General features: G+C 36.9%; 1 protein-coding gene across 13 annotated transcripts in view; it reads right to left on the reverse strand.

The window, feature by feature from the left end:
* LOC132951149 (CUGBP Elav-like family member 1) overlaps window positions 1–15212 on the reverse strand; it is a 194178-nt gene that overhangs the window by 159503 nt on the left and 19463 nt on the right. For 12 of the 13 annotated variants that reach the window (XM_061022882.1, XM_061022891.1, XM_061022890.1 and 9 more), the window contains exon 2: window positions 14008–14527. In XM_061022882.1, coding sequence (XP_060878865.1) covers window positions 14008–14186 — 179 coding nt within the window. In that variant the 5' untranslated portion in view covers window positions 14187–14527. Of the gene's footprint in view, window positions 1–2769; window positions 2984–14007; window positions 14528–15212 lie in introns of those variants that run through there. The other variant, XM_061022893.1, reaches the window with a different exon arrangement.

A 15212-nucleotide genomic window follows, 5' to 3' on the forward strand; every position in this document is an offset into this window, starting at 1 on the left:
GTTTAGCTATGACGGATAGTTTTTTCCCCCTTTCAACTACGTGACATAAATACTTTAGGGATATCCAGCATCATAACGTCATATTAAAAGTTGTCCGATACTATACGTATTGTGTTGCGTTCAAAGTATCGTATTAAACTCATATAACTACCATAGATGCGCTACAAAAACAAAATTAAAACTAGATAATGAGTTAATTTAATAGCACTCTATTAATTACGCTATATACTTTACGGGAATATATTTTAATACAGACGCGTAAATGTGTTTAAAAGCCAAATCGGTCTACGATATTTTTCCGTAAAATTACTATTTTTATGCGAATCTTGATTGCCACCTACGTCGTAAAAGCTATATAATGCATTCATTTTGATATTCATATTAATCGGAATAAGCGAATGCGACTGGTTAGAAAATTCAAAATATAAAAAACAGACATACTTATCACGTTGAGTTAGGTAATAACCACGAAAAAGTTTTCGAGAAAAAAAATTAAATTAGGAATTGAAAAAAACGTTATGCTAATTAAAAAAATTTGAATAATTTTTGAACAAGACCAAAGTAAAAACAAATATTTTACTAAGCCATCACGTGGTTATAATATAATGAATTATGCATATTTACGATTAAACTGCAACCGCGATAACGAAACAATTACATTAATGCAACGCCTCACGATTATTGAAACTCATACACACGGATTAGAGTTGGTATTGTTAAATACAGAAAACAAAGAACAAGAAGATAGGTATAGGTAATACGAAGAAGAATCGAATGCAATATAATTTTGTTATCGTGTTGTAACTTTACAAATATAATATAATATTTATATGGAACGGAAACTCAAGTAGGTAGCTGGTCATGATAATAGGAGGTCGTCAAGCCAAATGTTAAATTATATATTATTATTATTATTGTTATTATACTCGTCTTATTGTGTACTAATAAAACAAATATAAAAATATTAATATTATTATATTGTTGCGAGTCGAACCGAAGCCAAACCGTTTGTTAGCGTATGCCGAGCGTATATATAAGGTGACCCACATCCACCATCGGTGACCTATAGGTTCGGTCCCCGTGATTGACGGTGCACTTGAAATTTAGTATTGTTATTAGACAGGTCGGACCGTTGTAATATTATGTATTTTACAGATGATATACACAACGCGCGCGCGTTTTAATTGGCCGGTAAAATAAATTTTATGCGCGGAACATTGGCGTCATTAGTCGTTATCGATCGACGTGCAATGTTATATTCGTTCCGGTGCTAAACGAAAAATATTCAACGGGCTCGTGTGCGGCGACCACCACACAATGTCGACGAACGCAATGTGATGATTGCGTATAACAATATTATAACGAATACTAATAATAATTAACCGTTTTTGTTACGACATAATATATTATTATTATCATTATTATTACGTGTTTTGAGCCTGAGCGCGGCGGCCGATCGGAACAACAATATATTATAGATATGACGCTATCTTTCATCGCAGGTCGCGCTAATCGTATATAGCGTGTTGTTGTGCTTTTGCCGTTCCAAATTCGACTTTAGGCCCCGATAGAAGGCACCAATAATTCATATAGGCGGAAATCCATTACAATTTCACGGCGGTGGCTAACATCAATGTGAGTGGGGGGAGGGGGAAAGCTAGGCCCCCAGTTTTCCGCTTATGACATGTATATGTTATAACGTGCGAGGTATATACACGCGCGTACGACGAAACCAGAAAATCGAAAAACCACGTCGCATTTGATTCGACCGGAAAGTTTTTACTTTAAAAAGTCTACCGCACCTCGATTGACAATCGACTTGTCAGCGACATGATGATAATAATAATAATAATAATAATATCAATATACGTTCGAGACTCATAGCCGAAAAATTTCGGAAAAAATTGATTTTGGACAACCGAATAATAATAAAAAGGAAACGACTCCTTTTTCCACCACATAGAGAAAAACCGCATTGTATAAAAATATACACTTTTCGCCGTTACGACTACTGCAGCAGTACTATATTATATTATTATTATTATTATTATTATACACTCCTCCTCCTCCTCCTCTTTCCCCTTCGGTGCGCATGTTTTATTCGGAAAGAGCGACGAAATTTCTTGCCACCAAGCCGAACACATTATTATATTATGTACCCATGTACGGCCGCTTAAATATAATAATATATGCTTCTGCAGGAAGTTCGCGCGGGACCGTTATTTCGCTTCGACAAAACGTCGGACAATAATGCTATACACGTTAGAGTGAAATAATATAATAACAGACGGATCGCGTTACGCCGTTGTACATATTACATTGTGCGAAGAAAGCTCGCGCAAAAGGCTCGGTTCGCCTCACTCGCGTGTAATGCGTATAATGTAATAATACGCCGACGCGAATGTTTTGCCACGGAAAAGTGTGGTCTCTTTGAAATCCACCCGCGACACGAAGAAATTTCGACGAGTCATGTCGGTAAAAAATGATATCTACTTTTCGACGTGAATAAAATCAACGATTTTATGCAATAATCCCGGCTGCAGTCTTTGCGCATCATAATACCTCGACTCGACGGTGTATATCATAGTGGACAAATTTCGCACGGTTTTTCTGATATTTCGTGTCGTAAATAATAATATATCGATATCGCGTACCGTACCAGCTGTCACACGATGTGGTGTTTCTCCAGAGGCACAAAATCGCGGCGCGGAAGCCCAGCCGCCGTCAGTACGACATAATATTATTATTATTATCTCATGATGTACCTACCGTCAGACCGGCGCGCGATTCAAACACTTTCTGTCGCGTCTCCGTAGAACGTATACAATAATATAAGACGATTGAAAAGAAAATTTCGGAAAAACGAAACACTATACGGCGGGCGCAGTGATACCACTACAAAAATCGTACTGAGAATTAGATAATGCGAACGGTGTATACATATATACAGCTACTGCATACCGCCGCGTCTACTTTGAAAACAAAAAATATATTACTATGATCATAACTATAGAGAAAAATGTACTAAACACGTACCGCGTGTGTACGGGCGCATAGTACCTATAGGTACCTACTGCAGGCTACTATACAGATTAGACGATTGCGTCATAGTTTAGGACGTTGTATTGGCCGAGGTCACACACACCATAGATTAAGCGCAGACGATCGAGTGAAACGAATATCGTTCGAAAAACCGTGTCAATGAAAATCCACACGCAAATCGTAGACCGCGGCTATGTAATATATTATGAAAACAATGATAGTTTAACATTATAGTAATTAATATTTGCGTTTCCGCGATCGTGATCGACGAGCCTAAAATACTGTTTTGAAAACGACCGCCCGCTGTTTACCTATAATAATATTATGTATTATAAAGTATAACACTATTGCGGCGGTTGTCGTTTGACGGTTTTCGTTTTATAGACACACCAATTATTGTTTTCACAGTTTTCACGGTTTTTATATTTTTAGTTTTTTCGGATTATATCATTATGGTATTATGTACGTTGTTAATTATTTAATTAGCTTATCTGGCACCTGCAGCTGCCGGACGGTAGGCCGCGCGTTATCGAGATTCATGGTATTTTCGTGAGATAAAAATCGAAACGAAAAACAACGAACAAGAATAACATCATTCCACACGAGTAACCTACCTGTCGGGACAACCAAAAATGTATTTGTTCGGAAACGCGCATTATGACAATATCGAATCCTGTGGAAATAGGTAGGTAATATTATATTATTGTATATACTGTATGAGTGTATATTGGCTATAGTATGAAATTCCAACATCATAATTGTTATATAATAAAATATTAAGTGTCGCAATGTTTGCATTTAGTCACGAAACGTGTTCTGAGTGGAAGCACCAGTCGGTGTCAAAAAAAAAAAATATGAAGATAACAATAGAAGTTAACAATCATGTTATAAAATAAATTGAGTTTTCTTTTCATAATATTCTTTTAAATATTATGTTTACTCAAAAATGTTGAGTTTTATTTGTTTTTATTATTATGTTTTTACTAAACAATAATAATTATATTATTTATTAAGATGACAAGAAGACTACCTTCTTTAAAAAATGTTTTATTTAAATAAGTATTATTTCATTGTAAAATACAGAATGAAATAAGTTGTGATATATTTTTATAATTTTTATATATCATTTAAAATTTAAAATTTAATTTGTTATAATATAATATAAAGCAGTTATAATATTAGGGCATTATTTAAATTATTCTTTGTTGAGAATAGAAGCAAAATGAGATAAGTGTTTAAGTTCACTGTTTTTTTATAACCAATAAGAGGTTATCCACTGCAGTGGTGAGTTGGGCAATTATACTCGATATTATTTTATTGTAATTGTACTTAAATGTATCTAGAGATGGCCAATAAAATATTAAAATTAATTTTTACATATACAAATGTGTTAAGTACCTATAATTTCTTTTAAAAAATTTTTTTTATGAATAAATTATGTTTAGTACAGATTTTTTTTTTTTGAAATTTGTCTTGAGTAGCACAATCATATTTGATCCTAATAATTAGGTACTCACTATAGTATTATGTTAAGGAAATATATATAAAACAACTTTCACGACGGTTAGTTAGCTTTTTGAATTTTTATAACAGTTTAAACTTTGAAATCGTTCTCCTGAACAATTATACGATAATCTGATAGTGTCACTATTACAATATGACGTGTGCGCTTTGCCATCGAATTATATATAATTTAAATGCGTACTGCGCACCGATTTGACGCGTTTGATGAGCTTGCAAAACGTTTCGCGCGCGTGTGGACGAATCGGATTTGGACTAATTATGGCTACGAGTTATAATATGTATCTACGTAATACGACTATACATCGTCCGACACGGTCATTGCCGCTCGCTCTGCAGCCATATTGTATTATTATTATCGTGGACCTAAAGCATCAACGAGATCAATCATTTTCCTCTTCTATATATATTTTCTGACAAACGACACGATGTTTAATCGCAACACCGTTCACGTGCATAGATTGTCCGAGGTATAAATTAATATAATATTGTAGAGCCGTACCTATAATACCTATGGAAATTTTTTTTTTTTATTAAAAATTAATTCGAAAATGAAACAATTACGCTTGTGGACCATATACTATTACCACCACCACCGCTTCTTCGCGTCGCTTGTTAATGGCGTAACAAAGGTCGGACGATTTGTGGTTTGTGTACAGAGTAGGCACAGACTTCGTACAACGGTAACAACATTAAATTATCATCATACGATGATTAACGAATATAACATTATGATTAAGTATCGAACAAACAATTAATGAAGTCCCGAAAATCTTCAATGCTTGGTGGTGTAAACCCTCGCCATGGGACTATAATATACTCTGTCACCCACGCGCTTTGATATAATATTAACCAAATGAATAAATATCAAATATAACAAGTCTATGACGTATTCAATACCCATGCGAGATAATGAGCAGAGTTTGAATCAAAATGCATGTAAAACTAAACTTTTGTTCAAATGTTTAAGACCTGAAACTACCTTTTTAAGTATAGAAATGTACCATGATCTGAAACGGAATGAACATATTATTATAAACCTCGTAACAAATAAATTAGTAAAAATAATGTATGCTTTCGAAGATCTAACTAATATCTTAGAACTCGAGTAAATTAAAGTAGTTAATCAAGTATTAATATAATTTGTAATAATTTTGACATTTCTACACGGATAACTATACTTATACAAAAATTATAGACTTTTTGAAAAAAAAAATAAAATGAATATTAAAAATCTTTTACAAAAGGACTAGAGATATCACACAAAATACCACTATGCAAAGAAATGAACGTATACTACTACCAATGAACAAAATTCTTCAAAGCTTATGCACTTTACATCATCAAATATAATAATCTCACTCTCAAAATTGAATATGGAGAATAATATCATAATACTAGACCTTTAACTAATATCAGTGTACCAACTGCGCATAGAAATCTAGCACAGACAACTTAAATTATACATAGGTTGGCCCAATAATATCTTATAATGTATTACCATTGGACATTGACCATATATTGTATCCCTTTAAAAATTCTTAAAAATAAAACTCTACAACTTGGTTACTGCAAGAACAAAATATAAAATATGTATTTCAAATTGATAGCAGTATAGTCAGTTTGGCATATTATAGGTTTTAAAAAAATATTAATAATTTTAACCGATTTCATATTTCTGCTGTACGGGCGGTATATAATATTATAAAAAAACAAATATTAGATATTAATATATAAGATAAACTCATTAGAACATTTTTTCCTCTCGGTAAATATATAGGTAATAAAAAAAAAATATATTATGATTTTTATTATGTGGGTACAAAAATGCTTAATAATGTACCTATGTAAAATTATAAACCGCAGTCGTTTGCGATTGCCGGCCTACGGTTTTCGGTTTCTGACGCGGCAACGTTTATTATTGCATTTTCTTCGTTAACTGCACGTCCATTTACATATTATTGAATTGTACCTACCTATTCGTCGTAATCATATTATAATACAATATTAATACGAGAAATAAAAAATGTTATTCAGTACGCGGTCGAGCAGAGATGCCTGCACAACACAACACAATGCTGCACGTTGTACTAAACCATAGAGTGCGGATTTTCGTTTATATACATATTATTATTATAATATTATATTGTATTGTATTTCGTCGGTCGTCCCAATTAAAACCGTTTCCCCGGACCGTTATTAATGCGGTATATACCACGCGGCATCGCGTAATTGGATATTCGATATTTTTCATTTCGAGCACGATGTATGAGTAGCGACGAGGTGGCAACGTACGTCGGATGCATAACAATATTAATATTAATATTAATATATTATAATACACAGATAGGACAAACCGTATATAGCTCGTTGCTAGTGTAGTTGCTGCTGCGGCTGATATAGATTTTCGTGTACGACTATTATAATATATATATATATATATAATAAAATAATATCGTAATAATAATAGGTGTATACACCGCTGCGTTATCAATTTTACTACCGTAATACGCGTTATCGCTTATTCCGTTTCTGCCGCTCGAAAATCCAAACGACGACGACCGCACACATCGTGCGTAATGCGTACTCCTACACTCCTACCGCCATCACTACTCCTCCTACTCCTACTACCAGTGTCTACCACCGCTACCACTACTACTGTATAGGTAACGTATGATGTATACAATGAGCCCGTGTGAGTTTGTATATGCGCCGGCAAAGTTCCAACAACACTTGCCGCTGTGTCCAAAATCAACAAATTACCCAACACGGTGCAATATACTGCTGATCCTGGTCCTGCCGACGCCGCACCGTTAGGTACATTTGCCACTTCGATATTATAATAAAATACCGAACACGCGAATCTATATACAATAATAATATGAATATACTACGTCGGAATGTAACTCCGATAATAACGCACGGCGAAGAGTAATTCGATAGGGTTACGCGGCGGCGGAAAGGTCGTCGGGAACAACATTATAATCGGGAAAAATCTTTTACTAACCAACGATAGGTTTTCGGGAAATACGCACGGCCCGTTCTGTTTCCGCTCAGCTCCCTCTCGACCACCGGTTATATTCACATCCCCCGACGTCGGTGGTGTGGGCTATTATCCGATGTTTTTACTTAGGCATTGCATTTGCATGGACAAATCCCAGGGATATAATATAAGCGAGACGAGACGCACGTGAATACAATATAATACCTATACGTGTATATGGAGCTAATGCCGTCGCCGCATAATACAAGTGAAGTGGCTCGGAATGCTTTTGAACGATTCGGGGACATAAACACCATAGAGAAAATCGAATAAAAGGGATTGCCGCTCGGCGATGTCCGTCTCGGGCTTTCTGCTAAAATCCACCCAGCCCGGGTTTCTTCGCTGTATAATATGTAAAGCATTATTAATCACTAATTTAATTATGCCCACGGCGAATACGCGGCAGTTTCTCTGTGCATATATGGGTCGCAATGGCAATGGGGACGCCTAATGGAAAAAAGGATCATAATATTATTCGAATGCAATGGAAAACGGCGAATGGAGCAAAACGTCATGTTCGTCATAAATGTTTCAATAGCTTCTAAAGTCCGCGTTCCCGGGAAAAAAAAACTTATTTCGAATCAAAAGAACCTGCAAAAAGGAGATATAATATATCTATATTGTGCATACATGTATACACAAATCTAAAACTAAAAATAATAATATTTAATCATGGTTTATCAGTCAACAATTTTGAAACTCAAATTAAACAACAAAAAATATGTTAAAACGGAAACACAAAGTGAAATTAATTAGAGAGAAATAACTTTAGGTACCTACCGGCGGCATACACTTTTTTTTGTTTCTAAACGAATTACGTGCCGCAAGATTAATAGTATAAGAATTTAATTTAAATGCTCCAACGGTAACCTACCTAACCTTATATTCTCTACATATTATTATGCGCTTGCACGTATTTTAGTGGGCAAGTACCTATATATAGGTACATACAAATTAAATGTAGTCGATCTCGGAAAAAAGTAGACTTGCTATAAGAAATCAAACTACACCATACCGAGTTTTTACATTATCTACGAGAATGGCAAACAACAACAAAGGAGGTTGAAAAAAAATCAGTACTCGTCATCTGCTCTGAGCTCTAAGCCCCGCGGTTGCTGTGCAGGAGGGTTTCAATGTCAGAGGAGTCCGCACCGCACACAAGAATTTTCGTCGGAGTCCCCGGGAGACTTGTCTACCATAAACATAGGGACACGGATGGATGAGAAATCGAGAAGCGGACGTGCAGTTGTGATGTGAGGGTGCAGGTGAAGGTTGGGAGGGATTTCCATTAAACGTGTGCGACCCGTCGTTAGCGCCGTCGCTCTATGTACAAAGTCGTCTTCGAAACGACGGCAACAATACGCGAATGGACAATAATTCATTACGGCGCAGGTACTCTATCCCAGAGTCATCATCGTCATCATCATCATAATATAATGTATTATAAATTGTGCGGTTGATGTACAGCTCCACCTGGCATATTATTCTACGGCGGTATACGCGTTTTAGTGATTTCTGAATCGAGAATAGGGGACCGTGCCGGGCATAATATTATAATAATTCGTGTTATTACACATAACACGATATTAATATTTGCGTCGTGTGTGTGTTGGCGTGCGTGTTTTTTATGCAATATTCCACCGAAAGCCACTCGTTGCACATCGTCGTCGTCCGAAGATTAACAACAACGTAATATTATCATTATTATTTGTATTACTATTTATTATACTCCTGTTCTTAATCGTCAACAGAACGTCTAAAACGGTGGAGAAATTCCTCCAGGGGTTTTTAAAGGGGGTAACTTAATGAGTTTAATACAATATATTATTATCTACGACGCGTATGGGGTGTATTTATTCACACACATGCCAACCAAGGCGCGTGATGTTGTTCTTAACGAGTTAATCAAGTGATATTCATCTGATATCAATCGATTAACACGTAATGATGCAACGCGTGCAACGGAGCCTTATTCGACAAGACTACAAAATCATACTATATCATTATGAACTATGAAGTCACGACTGAAGAACAGTGTATAGGATTGTGCCTAGCTGGTAAAAATAATAATAATAATCTGACTAAAAAGGTGTCATATTGTCTTGTGACCTAAATAACTTTGAACTTATACAATAGCGATTCCATGTTTAATCAAATATTTAATTACATGTTTAACTGATATGATATTGAATTATATACCTATAATACTACTAAGACAATGAATTATTATCACATCATTCGCATTTATTCGTGTCTAATGAGATATCGCGGTGTGAGGTGTTCAAATAATCATTTATCAGTAGTTTAATTTTAGCTGTAATTGTGTGGTAGTACCTACAACACTGAAGAATCGCGATGAACAAAATCAATTAAATTTAATAATAATCATAATACCTAATCATGATGGGTAATGGTTATAATTGGAATCCAATACCTGCAGCTATCACCTATGTAGGCGTATATTGTTTAATCGATCTGAACAAACTCTGATTTTGAAATCGGCAAATATTGCGTGGTATATTATTAATCGTGCTCGCGGAATGCTGTGTACAAAGTACATATTATTATAATATAGTGTCGCGTCTAATCTCGAAATTATCTTACGAACTTTCCGAAAACAAATGCACGCGAAACGTACATAATCGAGTTCTCTTTCGGTGTGTTTGCACATATAATAACAGGCGTATTTACATTAAATTTGAGCTGTGTGTAATCAAAGAGGTGCGAACGTATATGTATATATACGTATACGGTTAAACAAAGGTTGGTTTTACTCAGAATATTAAACTTTTGGCTGGTTTTATTTGCAAAAGGGGCATTGGGTGTACACTATGTACACACACACACACATACACTGGCGCGAAGGTAACCGACTGTAGCGTTAAAATAATAGCAGTGTTGTCCACCTGCAATGAGTGAATTATATTTCAAACGTTTCCGGTCGGAAATATAGTGAGGAGAAAGGGGACACAACATGTCATTGTTAGTGAAATTTTCAAAGATAATGATGATGATAATAGTTATTGATCGTACGTACGTGGTAAGTTCGATATAATTCATCTATCTTCTTAATATTATTTTATTTTTAGCCTAACGTATACGTGTGACAACACCGTCGAAAATCGATTTTCAGGATGTTAGGCGTATACCCTTATCGCTTTTTAAAAGGACGAGCAATGTAGACAGTCGTTAAGGTACTTTTTTTCCTCATTTCCTTTGACAGAGGAATCCAATATTTACTAATCTTAAGGTATACCGGTTGTAAATTCATTTGTATTCAATGGTCTCCGACGGTATATTTTATTTTCCATGGCCCACCATCACTCCCCTACACCACTGCAACGTCAAGTTCGTCGGATTGAAAACGATCGCTTTTGGGTTTTCACGAAATCCCCGTGAAACCTTTTCATTCCGTGTGTAAACGTACCTACGAATCCTTGGGATTCGGTATTCACCCCTGACTGTTACGACGACAGGAGAGTAATTGAGTTGACAGCAAAATCCCCGGTTAAATGTTTGAATTGACGGGGGCATAATAAAATGCTGGCAGTTATTGGTAAAGGAGAAAAACGAAAGCCAAAACCAATTAACCTGACCGATTCAAAGTCCTGAAACCACATATTATCAGACCACGTCCTGTCCGAGTGAATTGGACGGTATGTAAGCAAACAAGCAATATCATCGCGTACACTTTAAAATACTCCTTAATTAAACGGCGATGTTTAAACTCGCTTTGTTGCTCAAGTCGAAGTAATATGCACGCAGGTACCTGTCTGTGCCTCGTGGGTAAAATTTTTCAAAAAAAAAAAAAACGTTTTGTTCATCACTGCGCAGTCTTACATTGCGCGTCTTCGGCGTACTTCGTTATAACTACGGTGATGCGCCACATTAAACCGTAGATACACGTCAGGTGCGTTTAAAAATTAAAACGAACGAACACGAGCGGACACGAAGCACACCGTATATAATGTGACCAACCAGGCGGCGTTGGATCGGGGGGGGGGGGGGGTGAACCGCGGAGGGAGTAATAAGGCGAGTGAGTGGAAACGTAAGAGGAGCGTTCACAAGTGCGCACCGCATAAATCCTCGCGCTAGGAACATAAACGCAAACCACAAACTCCATCAGTGGCTCGCGACCCCGCGCGTTCACAAGGGGAGTAATTTGAATTAGTCTCTTAGGGTGCCTAATAATTGATGAACGGCAGCAGCCAATTAGACGAGAATCCGTCGAAATTTCGCAGAAACCCACCCCGTTTCTCGCGCGCACTGTGCGCAGTGGACTGCTGTAGTTGCGTACGATTTATTCGGTATACCCACACGACTACGCGACCCGTCTAGTGCTTAATCAACCGTTTTACGTGTTCCGCTCGCGTCTCCGGACAATCTAAATATTTTAACGCTGTTCGACGAAGTGCCGTTGTTTATGGTGGACATAATTTTGCACATAGACCCCACCGCGGGTGAGCGACAGCCGACGGTGTGCCTCTTTATTTTTTTATGACTTCGGTCATCGAAGGCCGAATAAGGGTCGTCGGCGTGTCACGCGAATACCTCGTTACCGTTTAATAAAACATAAATAGATATCCCCGACGACGACCGTGACGAGGGCGGCGGGGAGGAGTATTGATCTATAAAAACTAATAACTGCAGCGAGGTATAAGGACATGCTATCGTATTATGATGGGTATATATAGCGGCGGAGTGATGTTCTATACCTAACCTACTCAGTTATTCTTCTAAATAATAATAAGCCGGGACGTTTATGCATACATAATATATAATATTAATATATATATATATATATATTGTATTGAGGTCGACAGTGGTCTGAAGGTGGCTTTCAATGCTTTCATTTGCGTCGTCCTTATTTCCTGCCAACCATTGGTCAAACTCATGATATATTCATATTCTGCGTCTGAATTCTCGAAAAGCAGCACACACACGCACTTGTTTAGCCGCCCCACAACCTGACCCTACTCCCTACTTCCATATTCTTCGTTTCCTTTCGGCTACCCTTTCAAAACCTCTCTATCGTCCCTCCTCGATCACCACCGACCACGAATAATCCACGTCCAAAAATGGTCGGACGTCTACTGTTCGTCGTCGTCGTCGTCGTCGTCGTCACGAATACCAAGTATCCGGGTGGTGTACGAGGAATTTTAGAAAATGCATTAGTCTCTCTCGAAGACTGGTATTATATAATATATCAATAAACAACGCTATACTATGCCTCAGAGTAAAAAATATAATATACAATTTTAAATATTGCCCTTTGTTTTGCCTTTAAAGAGTTGTCCCCGGAGAATCATAAAAAGTTTTACATCCATTTAGTTTATTATATTATATTATGTAAAAATATTAGAAACAGTTTAAATGGTTTTTAAATTGTTGAAATTATTATTTCAATTATTTTCATATATTATTTTGTAGTTTGTACAACTATATTGTCAACATTTAACGCCATGCAATCTTTCATAGGTTTGTCATTTTTAGTATAAAGTCTCGTGTTCGCTGATAAAATAATATTTCCTCTTAAACACCTATTATGTAAATATCATTTTACTTGGTTTCCCTCTCTCTAACTTAACCTATGGCTGCTTGTTTGGAAATTACTCCCCAGCTCATAAATTGTTCCTTCTCTCGCGATCGTTCCGTTTCGATGTAATAATATTATAGTTTACTACTTAAAACAAAGCTTTAGAGTACAATGAGGTGTGTAACCCTGTGTAATTTATTATAACGCGTTTCAGTAAAATTATAAAATATTTAAACCAACACTTTTGTCCATTGCGCTATCTATATTAAAGATCCTCTAGTTTATTGGGAATGTTTTTTTCTTAAAGAAAAACACTTTATTTCACGGAATCACTAAAAAATAAATAAAAATGGCATTACATTCTAATAAAGATAGAGTAAAATAACTCACGGTGATTCAACAAAAAAACATTATGAAGGTACCTATTGTTATAAATAATAAATGAAAAATTAATTTTACATAAAAAAAATATAGTGACCATTGTTTTACATGGAAAGTTTTGTAATATTATTAAACAAAAACGGCGACCCGTGGGATGACCGACTGTAGAGGCTATTATTATAATATTAGACCACGGCCTTTTCATTTGCGTGCCTATTATATACTATGAAAATCGAACAGCAAGCGTGTCTCGGTAACCATTAGAGCTTGAGTGGCGTCCGAAATAGAAAAAGTAAAACCTTCAAAATACGATGATACCACTTCAATTATTATAACGCTCGTCTGCAGTGAATGAAAAAATCGAATGTAAAACCTCGCCGAACAAACGAAGGAAAACAGACGAAAACGCGTGTCCGCCGTGACGTGAGTGATAACACAGCTGATATCAGTCGCGTGTAATAATATTATAATGGTTGGTAGGTACCTGTTGCCGTTCAAAGTGGTCAGAGCTGTGGCGGCTGCAGCGGCGGCGGCGGCGGCGGCGATCCTGTTGGCGTTGCCGTCGACGTTCTGGACCTGCGTGGGCGACAGTTTGGCGGCCAACGCGTTCAGCGTGTGTAACATCTCGACCGGGTTCCGGGACGCTGGCCAATCGGGTCGCATGGGCGCGACGTCGGGGGGTGTCGGGGAGAGACTCGGACTCGCGGTGGCGGCGGCGGACAGACACGTCTTTGACGAAACTCTAAACTCGCGATGCACACACGAGTCGGACACTGACAATATAAAAGATTAGCCGAGATGAACGAGACGCGCGACAGGCAGATTTTTAAAACGACGACGACGACGACGACGTAGATTTAGATTATAGCACGACGACAAACGTTTAGATCCCGAACACCACCATAGCCTTCGATTGCTGTGCGGCGGCGTAGAAGACGAAGTGGACGCAGAAGAAGAAGGAGGCGACGACGGAGGTGTTATGCTCACGCACTTTTCAAGGCGTCCTGTTGAGAAAACAAAAAAAAAACAATTGTTTTAAAACTATATTGCGGAAAAAAAACGTATACGACTATTATATGAGATTTGATTATGATATAATATTATTATATAATATTTATTATATGCACGTGAACCAAAAGCCGACGCAAATTTGTCCCATGTACTATAAACTAGACATTGACTTTTACAGCTATATAATATTATTATTACATGAGGACCGTGTATGCATGAAAATATGTACAAAAAAATTTTTGCCAGTAACTGTCAAACGGGTAGCTAATTTCGTGACCGACGAATAAAAAAAAACCATCGTAACAAAATAAAACAATATTACGTATTTTATAGAGTCCGCAGTATGATGCGTTGCATATGTTATATACAATACCAAAGTGAGCGCCACTAAAACTATATTATGATATTATATTAAGTACACGATAACAGTAACAACACCGCACCACCACAGAGGGGATGACTGTCTACGACCTATACGTGCCTGCGTCATCGCGACGACGGAATGAGAGGGCCTCGGGACATACGCAGAAAGGACAGCAGGGTTAAAACCATCAGATTTAGAGTCTGATAACTGTAAACGCGGTCAAAGTTAAAAAAAAAAAAAATGATGCCCCAATAAAGTAAAGTTTTATTGCTTTTGATTTTATTGCATACGCGAGATCCCCCGAGAATTTACGG

This window comes from Metopolophium dirhodum, chromosome 8 (assembly GCF_019925205.1).
Source record: "Metopolophium dirhodum isolate CAU chromosome 8, ASM1992520v1, whole genome shotgun sequence".
NCBI lineage: Eukaryota > Metazoa > Arthropoda > Insecta > Hemiptera > Aphididae > Metopolophium > Metopolophium dirhodum.